Source organism: Phyllostomus discolor, chromosome 7 (genome assembly GCF_004126475.2).
Source record: "Phyllostomus discolor isolate MPI-MPIP mPhyDis1 chromosome 7, mPhyDis1.pri.v3, whole genome shotgun sequence".
Classification (NCBI taxonomy): Eukaryota; Metazoa; Chordata; class Mammalia; order Chiroptera; family Phyllostomidae; genus Phyllostomus; species Phyllostomus discolor.
The window spans coordinates 15,429,310-15,446,346 of NC_040909.2; the positions used below are offsets into that span (position 1 = coordinate 15,429,310).

The following is a 17,037-nucleotide window of genomic DNA, read 5'->3' on the forward strand; positions in this document are numbered from 1 at the left end:
CTTATGTCCCTAGCATAAGCATCTGTGGTGAAACACATATTTCTCCTTGTAGATATTGGCACATAGTAGGTATCCAGTCAGTATTTACTGAATACAGAACTGGCATGAATCCAACACATCATTAACTGCCTTTTCTCAAGTTGAAATGAGGTATAGGAGCATTTAGCATGTAAATTTTATGTAGAATTTTAAAAATGTTGGATAGATGATACATTCACATGGTTCAAAATGAAAGAATATAAAAATAAACTATACAGTGAAAACGCTCCTTCCCCCCGCCCCCCCCCTACTGTCTGTCTCATTCCCTGTTTCTGTACAAATACCCGCTTTTTTAGTTTTGCATATATCCTTTTAGAGTACTTTTGTGTTTTAAACAAGTAACAATAAAAATACTAATTTTCCACACTTTGACGCAGCTTTTCATATTATAGGATGGTTCTGCACCTTGCCTTTCTCACGTAACTATGTAGGTTTAGACCTTTCTTCCCCAGCCCAGCTCAGAGACCTTCCTCATTTTCCTCTTAGGGCCCGGTGGTGTTCCGCTGTGTAGACGTGCAGTGTTTTATGGAACCTGTCTGTGCGGATGGACATCTGGGTTGTTTCCTCATACTTTGCCATTACACATACTGCTGTGGTGACCAGTGGGGACATATGCTGTTTCACTGGGGTGCTGGGGTGTTGGGGGATGCTTCCCAAAACAGGGCGTTGCTGGGCCACAGGGAAGGGCATTTGTAACTGCTATAGGTGCTGCCGACTGTCCTCACTACAGGTTTCCCCCCACTTATGCTCCCACAAACCTGTTTCTCTACGGTCCCGTCAACAGGTTGTATACTCAGACTTTTGGATTTTTGCCAGTCTGATGAGTGAAAGATGATATCTAAATGTGGTTTGAATTTACATTTATCTTCTGAGTACAGTTGAACATGCTTCCATATGTTTGAAGGGCCATTAATCTTTTTTGTGAACTGTCTACATCTTGCTCTAGTTTAATAGTTTGCTTTCCTTATTGCTTCCTAGGCATTATGTTCCTAATTATAAATTAGAATGATGAGCCTTTTGACTGTGAAACAAGGTGAAAATATTCTTCCTAGTTTATTGTTTGGCTTTCTTGGTGGTCGGAGTATGTCTTTAAATTTTTTTTTTCCATGTATAAGTTTTCAGATAATCAACTTTATTGGGCTTTCCTTTTTCTTTTAAAAGATTTTATTTATTTTTTTAGAGAGGGAAAGGGAGGGAGAAAGGGAGAGAGACATCACTGTGTGGTTGCCTCTCGAGCGCCCCCTACTGGGCATCTGGCCTGCAACCCAGGCATGTGCCCTGATTGGGAATCAAACCAGCCATGCTTTGTTTCGCAGTCCAGCACTCAATCCACTGCGCCACATCAGCCAGGGCTATTGAGCTTTTCTTTTATGGCTTTTGGATTTGGAAGTGTTAGACCTTCCCTACCCCAAGGCTACATGTTTTTTCTTCTAGTGCTTTTTGCTTTATTTTTTCCTTATCTCTTTGATCCATTTGGGGGTCTGTGATCTGAGAGATGGACCCGACTTTGTTTTTCAGATGACTGCCCAGTTATTTCAATACCACTTATTAAAAAATTTCATCTTCACTAAGTTGAGATGCCGTATTCACTACATACTGTTATTTGGATCATATATTATTACCATAGGATAAAATATAAGCACAGCAGTAACAAATGGGAATCAGTTGGTGGATAACTTAGTACATTCACTTATGCAGCAGGCACTTATTAACACATTGTTTGCGGGTAGTTTTTATCGCGTGCTCTACTACCAGTCAACGTAAAACGTATAAATACGTTTCCCGCAGACAATGTGTTAAGTGCTTAATAAATGAATCATTATGTGCCAGGTCTTGGGGATGTATAGACGAGTGTGAAAGAATCCCTAAGAACGTAGTTGGGTGGTGAATATAATCTCAGTGCAGTGGGCTGAGAGCAGAGGACAGAGCGAGACAGGGAGAAGCTTCGTACCACGGAGAACACTGAGCTGAGTCTTCAAGGTTCAGCTGAGGTTTGCGGGCAAGGAGGGTCAGGACATTCTAGAAGCAGGAGCTGGTAAGTGCCGAGGCACAGGTCCACGAGACTCTGTGGTGTCTAGGAGGACTCTTTGTGGCCACAGTGTGAGGCAGGGGACACAACTGGAGGTGAGGCCAGAAAGCGAGTTAATGGAAGTTGTCTCTTAGGTGGGTGAGTGTAGGATTGGAGCATGTAGTGTTGTCACCCCCGTTCCCGTGCCTCCATCCCTCTAAACCAACGAAGAGGAAAGATTGTGAGGAGGGGCCCCCAAAATGGAGTTATCTTCTGGAGGGCGGGCCCCTTATAGTACGGGCCTTCCCTGCTAGGATCCCATCTGTATCAGTGTGCCAGCTGGCGTTGTTGTGAGGGGCTGTGTTTAGCTTCAGTGAATTTTTTTTAATGACTCTTTCAACGCATTTGCCCATCTCAGGATGGGTGATGTACGAGCGCACCTGCCCGTACTGTGCTGAGTGTTCAGCAGTTTTTGACCAAAAACAGCATGACCCCGGTGCCCCACCCTCCCTATTCACCACATCTGGCCCCTAGTGACTTTTTTTTGTAGTTTCCCTGGATGAAAAAAGTCCTCAAAGGGAAATGTTTTGCTGATGTGGAAGAGGCAAAACAAAAAAAATGGCAGACGCACTTGAAAGGCATCAAAATCAATGCGCTCAGACACTGCTTGGAGCAGGGGAAAAGAAACACCTTGATGCCGGTGGGTTGCATCCCACGGAGAGTGCTTTGAAGGTGACTGAAGTTTAAAACACGTAAGAATACATACACTGTTTTTAATTTAAAAAGTTTCCGTTTTCGGGGTCCCCCTCGTAAGAGGCCCCAAATAAATGGAAGCCAACACTTGGCTGTGTTCTGCGGGTCCGTTGTTGAGTTTTGATGCCTGTTGCTTATTCTAGACGACTCCAAGCTCCCGAAGCCGAAGTCTCACTTTGCTCCCCCACGGAACACCCAGTTCTGCGTCTCCCTGTAGCCAGAGACACCTCGGGGCGGGGGCCCCCGCTGTGGTCACAATCACTCATCACAAGTCGCCTGCAGCTGCCCGAAGAGCCAAGAGTCAGTACTCCGGCCAGCTTCACGAAGTCAGAGAGGTAGGCTCCGCTCTCCTCCTAGGTTCTGCGGGCCGTGGGAGTCGAGGGCTGACTGTCTCTCTGCCCGCTTCTCTTCCCTTGTACCATCTGGATGACAGAGAGAGAGGACCAGCAGCGACTGTCTCATCCACACAGACATAACAGTCCCTCCTGGTTTAAAAAAAAATTATTTCTGTGTTTCTTAGCTTGAGTTGTTAGGAGACCTCGGTCAGAACTCAAAAGGCGGAGAAAGCAAGCCCACAGAAACGTGGTTGTGACCAGAAACGCATCAAAGTTTTGTCCTGCTCATAGCAGAGAATAGACAGACAGTACATACACAGCACGAAGCAATGCGCAGTCAGGAAATAACAGAGTGGTCTGAAACTCAGGAAGAGCTAGCCCTAAAGCTGGTTTCCCCTCTTTCTGTCCCGATTCTCAGTACGAAGTGCTTACCCCCTCCTCACCACCACGGACACACTCCGGGTTAAGGAAGAGGTATTGTCCCTGCAGTCAGAAGACTCTGTTGTTTGAGAGCAGGTCTGTCTGCAGCATGAACCTGAGTTTTTGCATCTGTAGGATGGAGAACCCAGCCTGTGCCCACAACCCCTCATGAAAGAGCCAGGCTCACTTGTGATCACGCACGTGAAAACCCTTCAACTGGGAGTGCCTGGTGAACACATGTGGGCCTGTGTTTTGTTTTACTTGGATGCGCTGGGAAGTCATCATCTGTGGATCCCAGAGTCTCGGGATTCGTATCGTCCTTTGCAACTAGTGTCAAGAACAGACTGCATATAAGCAACGACACTGGTATTGGTTGCCTAACTTCTGTTGAGTGCTGAGGCTCTTTGCTTGCAGCTGACTTGCGTCTGCACCTGCTTGTCCTCTTAGAGAAGTAGCCTGTCCTCTGGGTCAAGGTGGTGAACGGGACCCCCAGAACAGGGTCTTGCCGCCACCTGAGTCAGCCTGCACCATCGTGTGCCCTAAATGTCGTGAACCAGGCGGTATTGTGTCGGTTGACCCTCTCGGTCTGATTGTGGCCCACAGAAGAAACTCTGAAATTCTCTGAATCAGATTTGTAGATGCAAATGAAAGACATTCCTTTTTTTCTTAATAGATTGACATAGGCACTTACCTACTCTTTATTGTCTAATTAAGAAAAGGGGCAGAGTTATAGGCTCCCTTTGAAATAGCAACCCTGATGTGAAAAAAAAAATAGTTTGGCTGTGAGTTTACTTCTGCTACATTGGATGATGTGAGGAGTGGTTGTGCATGCGTATGTATTGCTTTTCATTTTTCATGGCACCTTTTCAAAAAACTACTATGGAAAAACTTTGAATGCACAAGAAGTGGACTAGAATAATGTTACCCATCACCCAACTCAATGCTTCCAACTTTTCTGTTCCTGTTTCATCTATTTTGCCTCACCACTTTTTTTATGTTGCTAGAGTATTTTAAGGAGATCTTAAATATTTTATCATTTTAGCATTGCCAGTAAGTGCTTCAATATTTACCTAACAGATAAACACTTAAAAAACAACTTAACCACAATACCATCACATCACTTTTATGTAAACCTCATTGCAGCTTTTTTTTTTTTTTTTTTTACAAGTACTTTAGGGACTATAACCTTAAAAAAAAGGAAAGAAAAAAGGCAAGTTGAAAGTTCTTGGTGTTTTGAGAATTTTTAATTCTATTATAATTTATCAGACGGATTTACTGTTATAGTGATGATAGGAGGCTTCCTAGTATGAAAAAAAAGAGGGTGCTTGTGTTTAATGAGCAGTGACCTAAATAAAAGTTGAGGAACTTTAGCTTGATTTTTTAGTAGCATTGGATGCCAAAATCTTTTCTACCTCCATTTTTAAAATGTTTAGTTTTTAAAAGAATAAAAGTATGTCCTTTGTGCATGCATGTATAAAATGTTAATTATATGAAATATATAATGCAAATATACGTTGCAAAAGAAGTCTAAAGAAGAAAATCAGAAGTACCCATAATGCTCCCTTCCTTCAGATGACCGTTACTAATATTTCAATGAGCTCACTTCTGGATTATTTTTCCTTCCATATTAGTTGTATATATAGGTATGTAAAAGATTGTGCAGTATGATCTAAACTTTGTAAACAATTAATACACATATGCTTTTTTGTTTTCTGTTTTCATCTGTTGGGCAGAGGGATTATTATAATTTCCCAGAGAGCCTCATCGTATAAATAATAATTAGGCAAAATGTTTCCATAGCCATTTTGATTTCTTTTTGTACTCCTAGGCAAGAGAAGTTCTCTTCGAGTGGTTGCTCTTGTCTATTGATGACCTTTCTTGCTGAAAATTAATTTTAAGTGAGCTTATTGAGGAGTATGCGAAAACATCGGTGGTTCAGAGAATGGAAGGCAGAGTTGAGCGTTTTGGTTCTCAGATGCCACGTCCAGCTTCACTCTGATTGGAGAGGGGCAGCTGCTTTGTGACATCTGTCATCCTAGGATGTGGACAGGTTCACCTTGAGAACTGTCTAAGCAGATTTCCTACCAGAAAGTTCTGCAGTTTAAAAAGTATATTTCAGAGTGTGCAGGCTTCTGCTGTGAGATTCCTCTTATTTATCTATAAAATAAGGAGAAGAAAATGGCATAGCACTTTTAACCCAGCTGTACAGGGAAGATAAACGTAGGACCACGGAAGCAATGGAGAAAATCATCGCATATAAGATAGATGTGCCTGAATTCCCGAAGAATAAAAGAAAAATAGCCCAGCCAACGGCAGTAGAATAAATTTTAAATGGAATGCCATAGCTTGAGTAGAAATAATGGGACAGTTTAAAAGATTAAATAGTTATCATCTAAAATATAAAGAATTGAGATACCAAAGGGCAGTACCCAAAGCCCTTTCTGGAAGTGGTTAGGAGAGATAAGTTGGGAGAATTGGAGGCTCGGTACCGTTATGAGGAGAATGGGAACGTATCGTGACCAGCAATTCAAGGAAGAAAAATTAGGACTACTTTGTCTATTGGATTACTGGGAATAATGATTGTCCGTCATTGGCTGGGGTATTCGTACGAGTCCACAATGTCACACATTGTCCTTTTGTTATAGCCTGGTGATAAATAGGAAGAATTAAACACAAAATAAAGCTGTGTGTTACCACTGACTCATAAATTCGGCATTAGGAGCTATGTATACATCCGGAGGAACTAATCCATGAAGGAAGAAAGTTCATTTGGGTAAAACTATTCATACTAATAAGTAGATGCAATAAAACACTCTTGGGAATGACTAAATAAACTGTAGTAATATTCTTAACATACTGATTTACTATGTATCAACTTAGGATAAAAGTGCTGTCCGTGGCCCTGGCTCGGTGGCTCGGTTGCAGTGTTGACCAGCACAACAAAAGGTTGCAGGCACGATCCCTGGTCAGGGCATATGCCTAGGTTGTGGGTTCAGTCCCCGGCCAGGGTGCGTGCGGGAGACTGCTGATCGATGTTTCTCTCTCTCATCAGTGTTTCTCCCTGCACCCCCGCCCCACCATCACTCTCTAAAATCAGTAAAATGTATCCTTGGGTGAGGATAAAATGGAGTTCTGTCAGTGTTACTGGCACATGGGCACGTGGAAGTGAGAGGAGAAAATCAGGGCACAGAATCACATGTTCACATTGGACTCCACGTCCAGCTAAATATAGTTCAGAAGTAATTTAAAACAGTGGTTCTAGAATTTGGGGGTTTTCTTGCAAATTACAATTTAGAATTTTGGGAGTAATGTAAGTATTGCAATTTTTATTTTGTCCACTAAGGACATTTTTTTAAGTGTAGTGCACGCTTGACGGCCCCTCTCCCCACCAGAGCAATGTAATCTCAGCATAAAGAGCCACTTCTTGCATGGAATAAAAGAACCACCTGCTTTATTTTCCTGTTTTACTACCTTATCTTGGATGAAGGGACCTCGTTGTGGGTTGATCATGGCCTGTGACTCTCTCTGTCTTTTTAAACCGCAGAGTACCACTGGTTTTTAACTTCAGAGTGACTTTCAGTGCAGCCCGTCTTCTCCATTGCCAGCTTTTCTTCTTTCTAGTTCATGCTCTGCTCTCCAGGAAGCCCCCCTCCTGAATGAAAGCATTTCCTTGTACCCCCTCACTCCCTGCTGTCCACGGGATATAAGGGTTGGACTCTGGAGGGTGGCAAAGGAGGCCTTGCATCGTCTGTCTCTACCTCCCCGGCCTCGCCTTCTGACCTCATCATTCCTTCTCATCCCCACCACGGACTCCCTGCCTCCCTCTGTGGGAAGGTCCGTGGCCCCGTAGAACTTCCCGCCGTGATGGAAGTGGTCTGTAACTTCGCTCTCCACCAGGGTAGGTGGGTGGGGCCGATGAGGTCTTAGAACGTGCTAGTCTGAATTGAGATGTCTTCTAGATGGAAAACTTGCACTCGATTTCAAAGACGTAGTTCACAAAAAAGGTATTATATTACATTAATAGTGTTTTATAATACTCATTACACATGGAAATGAAAATACTTTATGTTGGGTCAAATCAAACATATTAATGTCACTTGTTGCTTTTACCTTTTTAACTGTGCCTGTAGAAAATTTAAAATCGTGCACGTGCCTCCCATGTGTAGCTTGTGTTATATTTCTCTCGGGCAGCACTACTCCAGACTGTGCACTTGCTCACTCAGTGATTCCATGCTGCAGGTATTAATTGAGCACCTACTATGTGCAAGGTGCTGGATTTTTATGCTGAAAGTGGTGTCTCATTCATTTTTGCATCTTCTAGTCCTAGGTCAGTTTGCTGGGTGTGTTCATTGAAAGTACTGATTGAAGGACCCATCCTGTAGTGGTCGGAGCACTTTAGAAATGGAACTCGGAGGCACTCATGGGTCACTTAGATAATTCTATGGGGGTGGGTGTGAGTGAGGGGCAGTCTGGCTATTGGTTGCGTCAGATATTCAGAGGGTCTCTTCCCACTCCATTAGCACTGGGTGAGCGGCTGCCCGAATGAGGGTGTGAGGAGTGAAGGGGTGGGGGGGTGGCGCTGAGGCGGTGCGAGCCTCTGCATGTGCCGTTGCAGTTTTAGAAAGAGAATCTCACATACTGTTGAACATCGATTCGACCCCTTAGCTGTTGAGTGTGTGCTGATTGAAACGTATGGCGTTCACTTGCATCTTAACTCTTCTTAGTTAGCTCTTAGACTTTTAATTACGTGAGAAGACATTTTAAAACACGGCTCCCATGAATTTAAATGGACGCAAGTTCAGTTGGTACCCATAAGTCCAGTGTGAGTCTCACAAAATTCTTGTTTGCTAGATGCTGTTTGAAGAAATAATACAACCCTTAATACATGTTCGAACTAACAATGTGTGCGTGTGTGTGTGTGCAGCTGGCACACACACATGCATTGAATGGGAGAAGGGAAAGGTAGCGTGTTTCTTCTTTTCCTAATTCCTCGTTACTGTTTCCCAGAAGTGACTCCTGAGATGTTCTGTGTATTTGTGAGCATGTGTGTGTGTGCACGCTCACACACACAGATTCATGTGTATGTATGGGTCTGTTTCTGATCTCAGTTGCTTTTATTTTAACCATTTTCTTCCTCGGATTAGCATTAAGAAAATTCTCTGAAGAGAGTACTTACAAAATTTTTTCTCTAAATGTAAATATATTCATAGGGATGGGAATAACAAATATTTGAAAAACAAGGAGACACTTCGGGGAGCCCAGGATTGTTGTGGCTTTGACCAAATGCTTTTCAGTTTTGGCACTTGAGACTTAAAAAAAAGCAAACATTTAATTTAGTAGGGAAAACTCTGTCTGGATTCTGTTGTTTGGTGAGGGGAAGGTCATGCTGTTGAATCGTAATGGGTGTGTGCGAGGCATACACTTAGGTTTGATTAAGCTTTCAATTAGAATTTATCGACAAATAGGAATTATTCTCCTATTAAACTTTTTTTTATTCGTTTGCTTCCAGGCGCATAGCCCTTTTGAAGAGAGAGAGCTGTTTGCTGCACTGCTTTATTCTGGGGGCAGATAAACTGTATCGAGGCTGTGTAATTTAATACGGGTTTAAATCTCTCTCGGGGTGTAATATGTGGAAGAGATGTGTGTTTATAATATGTGGCGGAGAAGCGCCTTCCCCAGCTCTGTGAATTTGTGTGTTTCTTCGTGTAATTGCACTGTTTCACTTACTGGACACACATACAAAGGAAGTGGCCTGATGAACTTGCTGTCTTTATAAAGCATACTCTCCCCTTTCAGCGTGATTCGCCTGGACCCTGTGCAGGTGAATGTGGTGTGAGCCTGGTTAGAAACCTTGATTTATGGACAGCCTTTGCTAAGGAAGCAGTAACTGTAAAATATCACCCTAGCGAATTTTATTAGCTGATCAATTTTAAGGTAGCAGTCAATCCGGGCAGCATTAACTACGGGCCATCCCATCACCAGGGAAACCACATTGAGGGTACGAAGTGGATTCTTTTTCCCTTTGTGTGAACAGAATGTTGATTTTTGAAAATGTCCTAAATTAATGCTCCTGTGTACTTTTCGGATAGATGATAACAAATAACTCGAGCGAGTAGTTTTGGGAGCGATTTGCCATCTTTGAAAATACGTCTGCTCCAGACCTCAGTTTTCAAAGATTGTAATGTGGAGTTAATATCAGTGATTTCCCGATGTTCTTCAAGCAATAGAATGCTGTTTTCCAATGAAAATATTACAGACCCTTACTATTTAAACACAGGTCAAGGTAGTGTGTATTAGTGTGGATTTCCCTTAGAAGGTAAAGAGAGCATTTATGGGTCATGAAGCAGGTTGACCTGGGGGTAGTGAGTATTTGCGACTTCCACTGCAGTCCCTTAGCAGCCTCTGTGTCTGGTCACTTTGAAATAAATGGTTGTGTGATCCGTAGATTTGGGTCCTATGTTGGTTTCCCGGGGCTGCCACAAACAGTCCCGCAAACCAGGTGACTTAAACACCTTCGGTGTCTTCTCTCACCGGTCTGCAGGCCAGCAGGTGAAATCAAGGTGTTGGCAAGGTTGGTTCCTGCCGGAGGCCCAGAGGGAGAAGTGTCCCATGCCTCTTCCTACCTTCTGGTGACAGCTGGTGACCCTTGGCAGTCCTTGGCTTGAGGATGCATCATTCCAGCCTCTGGCTCCTTTGTCATATGGCCTCCTCCCTGTGTGTCCCTGCCTCTGTCTCTCCTCATGTAAGGCCTTCGGTATTGGATGTAGGACCCATCTTGGTCCAGTGTGACCTCGTCGTAACTGACTGCATGGGGCCAAGATGGGGTTAAGACCCCATCTCCAAATAAGGTCACATTCTGAAGTTCCGGTAGACTTGGATTTTGAGGAACACTGTTCAGTCCAGTGCAGCTCTGTATAAAGTTAAGGTCTGTCATGCAAAAACACTTGATGGTGGTTCTTGCATTTTTTCACTTCATGATGGTGACTTAGTACAACGAGCCATCCGTGTGTGCTCCGAGCCCTCGGGCTGGTTTCTCAATGTGGAAAGCCTGGCGTGGCTCCATAGCAGGTCTGACCACACTGTGGGGCTTCCAGGAGCAGGTCTAGTCTAGGTGGTGGTATTTGAGTACAGGAGAAAGTCACCTTGCCTCTAGGGTTCTTGCCTGTGCCCTCTGACCTCTGCCCAAAGGTGCCCGGGGAGGGTTTGAGGGCAGACTGACTGGTAGGACCAGGCCCTCTCTCAGAAGTTCTGGCTCTGCCCTCCCGAAGGCCGGGGGCCCAGTGTGTATGCCCAGCACGTTCTTGCTCCGTCGTCAGCCCTTCACTCGGATGGTGGAGCTCGGCCCGTGCCCGCCCCCTGAAAGGAGCTTGCCTGCATTGAATGCTGACACACGCCTTCCCGAAGCCTTACATGCGAACTAGGTTTGTGCCCACTGTACAGATGAGGACCCGGAGGGGCCGAGCTCAAGCTGTTGCAGCAAACAAGCAGCGGTGGGGGCCGTGGAAGTCTCACTGGAGCCACCTCTCACGACCGGGGCTTGTGAAACCCTTAGTCCGCACTCCTCGCTGCCTCCCACACCGGAAATTTTGCTTCTGTTTCTACATGGTGACGGGCAGGGTGGTGCTCATGGCCTGCAGCATTGTATTGGCCACAGGTACCTTATTTTACACGTAATTTCCAGGTTATAGGCAGTGTTAAAGGCAACAGGAAGTTTTCATTTTTGTAGCTTTGGATTATAGTAAACACTTGGTCCCAAGTGTCATTTTGTAGATAAAAAAATCTCTGCCCGTGTAGATAATAAGTGACTATAGGGCTGGGATACCTGTGGTAGGTGCTGAGCCCATAACTTGCTATGTGACCTTGGGCAGCTCATTTGACCTTGGCCCCCATCTGCAAAATGAAGGTTCCTGGTTGTCACGAGCTTCAAGATGCTTTGGTTGTCTTTAAATCAGAAGTTGATGCCCCGGTGAAAAGGACATGATAGAACTTCTTTCTGAAGCTTATTCTTCCCTCCGTTTACTTACTTGCATTCCTTGGTTATTCACTCCAGCAGAAGTAGATAGGTCTGTGAGGAAACATTTCTGTATTTTTATTTCAGACAAATTCCTAGTATAATATATTCCTTATTCCTCATATTGGGGAGAGTCCCGTGTAAAACATACGTGATTTACATTGGTGGTCCAGTTGGGAGGGAATGAGAATCATAAAAGCAAACAAAAACGTGTGCCCTATATTTTTTGGGAAAAAATAAAACTGTTATTATTTTAGCACACCTTTTTATCTCCCACATAAAAATAATTGTCCTTCTGACATGCTGCTGGGAAAATCATTTTCTTTTTTTCTTTTTGACTTGTGTAACTGTTTCAGCGTACCACCAGAATACACATCCATCAGCGTAATGCTCAGGAGGTGAGGGGAGGTGAAGGTTTCTTGTCAACAGAGGAAGTAGCGCAGTAAGGCCTGTTGTTGAGAATTTACTAACATTTGGGCGCATAAATCACAGCAGTAATACTTCATAATTACACAGCGCCCTTCGTTTGAGATTCTAAAAAGAATTTATAGAGCGACTTGTGAGATGTGGCAGCCGTATTAAACTCTGTGCTTGGAATATATCGATAGCGGTAATTCACGAGCCAGAATGTGGACGTGAGGAAAGGTGCCCTCCCGCTCCGCCCAGAGGAAGTGGGCTGGGTGTTGAATGGTGTCAGCTGTAATAATCGGGTCACTTCAGATTTGCAGCTGTTGACTTTTGTTCAGAGGTCACTCCCTTGTTAACTCTCGTTTCTTTAAACCGGCTAGAGTTTCGAGTTGTTCATGAGTACACACGAGATCAGATTTGGAAGGACACATGTTTGCACTGATAAGTGTTAGACATATGTTGACAAAGGGCTTTCTCTCGCCTCTCTTCCAACCTCGTGACCAAAGCTCATGCCTATTCCAGCTTCTTAATGTGTTCCATACACGTGTTGCCACATACGTGTTTATAGGGATCTCTGTGTATACGTATATTTTTAAAAATAGTCTTGTTTAAAAACAAAACAAAACAAAACAAAACAAAACACCAACTGGAGTACATTATACACATCAGTATGTCCTTGTTGTACCCTGTTCCGAACTTTGCTGCTTTCCCTTGGAAATGGCTCTTTATCAATATGTGCAAGAACTATATTTCTATTTTTCATGCCGAAAGAGTTCTCTTCTGTGTGGCTTAAAAACCGTGGCACACTCCAACCAAGACCACTCTCCAGGCTACAGCCCTGCGTGTGTGGTCTTTCGGGCCTGGGTACAGGAGAGTAGGAAGGCTTTGCCGGGCGGGCCCCACACAGAGAAAGCTGCCCCCCCCCCGCCCCACATTGGATGCACACACAGGCCTGGACTTGGGGGCCACCACGCCCCCTCCCACATCTGCCCCCCTAATGGCCAGGCTCCTCTACTGAGCTCCCCTTGTTGGAGAAGGGGGCTCTCGGGCCATTCTCCACTCTGACTCAGTCCTCAGTGCTTTTCCATTCTCAGCCTTTTCCCTCTCCATGTGCGGGGAAAAGGTCGCCTGCCCCGCCATCTACACTGATGGACCTCGCCCTGGCTTGGGCCCTTCCATACGGGAAAACGGCCCCTTTTCCTTGCATTGCCTCTTGTATGTTATCACAGTAAGGAGATCAAGCCTCACTTGTCGCCTTCAGTTTGGCTTTTTGCCCTAAATGACCTCTTCGCCTGTCAGCTCAGCTCTTGACACTCTTGGTGAGCAGTGGGGGTGTTTCTGATTTTTTGCTGTCACAGACGAGAGGGAATCTCTGTGTCCATGTGCTGCTCAGTGAAAGCAGAGACCGTGGGACTGTTGACACTGCACCTGGTGATGTTCGAGAGCGTGGTTTGTTACTGTTGTAGACTCACCGCGTTGTCAGACTTTGCACTTGGCAGTGGGTGAGGGGAACAAGGATATCTCATAATTTTAATCTCTCTTATTTTAAGAGAGGTTGAGTATCATTTCATATTTATTAGAGCAGTTGCCTTTCCTTTTCGGCAAATTGTGTTTTCTTTCCTTTTTTGTTGAGTCTACGTTCTTTTTCTCATTGATTTCTAGGAGTTGTTTGTACACTGAGAGAATTCACTTGCCTAGCTTCTCAGCTGCCCTTTGAGTTATGTAGGGTATTTTACTCTGTGCTGATTTCTACGTAGTCGAATCGCCAAGCTTTTCTTTAGAGATTCGGAGCTCTGTAGGTCATCCGTACTTAGCGGGGTTCTTTTCCGCTGCAGGCTTATTTCAGAAGCACCCATCTTTTCAAATACTGTTATGGTTCTGTTTTTTTAAACAGCTTTATTGAGATATATTACATACCATAAACTTCACTCATTTTAAGTTTGCGGTCCAAGGAGGTTTAGTGGATTTCCATAACTGGGCAGTAGGACCAGAATTCAGTGTCAGAACAGTTTCGTCACTGCACTTTTATGCTTCTAAGTATTTTCAAGAGTTATGCTTCTGTTTTATTTTTATCGTTGAATTTTTGTTTGACCTGGGATTTATGTGGTGCAGGGCGTGAGAACAGCACCCGTCTGCCTTTGCTTAACCACTTTCCAGCACCGTTTACTGAGAGTCCATGGTTCCCCTGCTGTGGTGCCTGTGCCGCCTGCACCCCACGCCGAACTCAGTGTTTGGGTCTGTCTCGGGTCTTTCTCTTCCGTTTCAGTCACTCGTCAGCCGATTCGTGTTCGAGAACCACAGTATCTTATGTACTGTCACTTTAGTACTTGGTGAGGCCATTGCATCAGTGACCTTAGTCTGGCTTCATTTTGGCCATTCCCCAGTGGTCCTTCTCCATAAGAACTTCAGAGTCAGCTCATGTGGGTCATGAAAATACCACAGCTGTCACCACGATGTTGGCTTTGAAAAAAAAAATTAGGAACACCTTACATTTATACATTACTTAAGAACTGGCATAGGAATAACACCCTTTTTAAGAACTAGGGCATAATTGCTCATCTTTCAACTCACTTCAGTGTCCTTTTCTGTCCCTTGGGAGCATTTTGACGCATGTGGACTCTTACATGTTCCTTTCAGTTGCTAAGTATTTTGTCTCTCTCATGGCTATTGCAAATGGGATTTTTTCCCCCATTATATTTTCTATCTGATTGGGTGACTTGGTTGTGTGGCTTGTACACAGGGAGGATACTGCCTTCTGTGGGTAGGATTTATTCTTGGAAATCTAAGTACCTTCTGTTACTGTTTGTGGTAGTTTCTCTGTTGATTTCCTTGGGTTTGCAGGTGTAAAATCTTATCTTTTGCAAGTAATGATAATTTCCCTCCTTGTCTTGATTTTTATCAAATTTGTTTGAATGTATTGGCTAGTATGTCCAGAACAATTTTAAATAGTATTTAAATAGTATGGTTGTTGTGATCCTTCTTGCCTTATCCTAGTTTTGCTAAAATTGCTTTTAGTTTCCCCATTAAGCATGAAATGTGTGTGTGTGTACACATATATATTATGTAATATGTATAAAATGTGTAAAATATGTTTCTAGAAATTTAGGGGAGAGATTAATTCATTCATTGGATAAATATTATTGCAGGCCTGTTACGTTCCATGCAGGATTCCAAATCTGGGAATACGGTGGGAAATGAAACAGACCAAAGCCTTTGTTTTCAAGATGCTCAGACTCTGGTGGAAGAGACAGGAATGGAAACTGAAGAATTAATAAATGTCAGGTTCTATGAAGTAAAGTAAGGAGAAGGGTAGAGAATAGTGTGAATTTAGGATAATCCGAAAGGGATGTAGAATTCTTTCAAATGTCTTTTTAAAATCAGCTCTGTGTTCATTTTCATTTGACGTTTGGGATGCACTGGCTGTCTTTGGAACCCTGCCCCTTCCCCCAGCCCAGGTTGCTCCCTGGCCCGAGGGACTTCAGGGGAAACCCAGTGAGTGATTTGTCCTCTGTCCACTGGTTGGTATTTGCTTGTTCTCTTACTGTTTCCAGGATGCTGATTGTTTCAGAAATGGGCTGGATTTGTTCGAGAGCAGGGTCATTTATCACCTTGCATAGAGATACTGTTGCTAAGACAACTGGCGACACTCCGGGACCACAATCTGCAGATGTGGCACCTGACAAGATCTCAGGCTTGCCTCTGAGCTCCCCCAGACAACAGCTCTGCCTGTGTTACTGCTGGCCCGGCAGCTCCTGTGGTCCTTCCCTTTTCTCTCTCTGCTGGTCGCCCCTTCTGCCGGCCCCTCCCTCCTCCAGTCTCCTGTCAGACGTGCTGGGCTGACAGGAGTGAGGTGGGAAAGACTCTGGTCTTACAGGGTGAGTGCAGAACCTTGCCCATCTTCTTCCCAGGGTACCACTTGCTTCCAGGTGACCAGTCTCAGGTGAGACTCAGGGTCATTGTAGTTAATTGCTCATTTGACAGGATCAGGGTGGAAATGTGGACTGCGGCAACTTCTTCATGCTATGTAAATCCCTCTAATCCTCTGTTTTTATTTTTTTAATTGCGGTATGACTGACTTATAATATTAGTTTCATGTGTACAACAATGTTTCAATATATGTAAATATATATTTTTTAATATGTGTTTTTTATTTTATTATTTTTAGAGAAGGAAGGGAGGGAGAAAGAGAGAGAGAGAGAAACATCAATGTGCAGTTGCTGGGGGCCATGGCCTGCAACCCAGGCATGTGCCCTGACTGGGAATCAAACCTGCGACACTTTGGTTCACAGCCTGTGCTCAATCCACTGAGCTATGCCAGCCAGGGCCAATATATGTAAATATCTTGAAATGACCACAGTAAGTCTAAATAATAGCCATTACCACACATAGTTACAAATTTTTTTTCTTGCGATGAAAACTTTTAAGATTTACTCTTTTAGGAACTTGTCAACATGTAGCACTTGTATTAACTGTGGTCCCCATGCTGTATGTTACATCCCCAGGACCCATTTCATTCTACAACTGGAAGTTTGGACCTTTTGATCCCCTTCACCCATTCCCACTCCCAGCCTCACGCCCTGCCTCTGGCAGCCAACAGTTGTTATCTGTATCCATGAGCTTGTTTTTTTTTTTTTAAATTAGATTTTACAAATACGTGAGATTATGTGCTATTGTCTGTGACTTACTTCATTTAGCATAATACCCAGTGTGTTGGTCTTTGTACAAAAAGATAGTGCTATTAATGCATCATCATATCATGGTCCATCATCTGTACTGTAATCTTTAAATTATTTCTTACATAGGCCTCTGTGCCTCTTTCTCCCTGGAGGACTTGGTTTTAAATTTGCCCAAACCATGTCTCACCACCTCCACCATTATTACCCCGTTCCATGAGGTTGTCATCTTGCCTTTTAACTATCTTACCTTTTAACTCTAGCTCCTGCCTCTGCCATTGCCTCCACCCTGTACTTTCCACATAGCAGCCAGGGTGAGTTCTTTAGCAGCCATGTCAGGCCATGCAACTGTTTAAAGAGCTCCAGTGGATTGCCACTAGACCTGCTCTA

At 44.0% G+C, this 17,037-nt stretch overlaps 1 protein-coding gene across 2 annotated transcripts in view; it reads left to right on the forward strand.

The window, feature by feature from the left end:
- Positions 1 to 17,037, forward strand: part of OSBPL10 (oxysterol binding protein like 10) — a 245,735-nt gene that overhangs the window by 128,613 nt on the left and 100,085 nt on the right. Inside the window, exon 4 of one of the 2 annotated variants that reach the window (XM_028518710.2) lies at positions 2,944 to 3,135. The exons of the other annotated variant lie outside the window; for it this stretch is intronic. Within the exon in view, the coding sequence (XP_028374511.1) occupies positions 2,944 to 3,135 (192 nt within the window). The remainder of the gene's footprint in view (positions 1 to 2,943; positions 3,136 to 17,037) is intronic. 2 annotated transcript variants of the gene reach the window in all.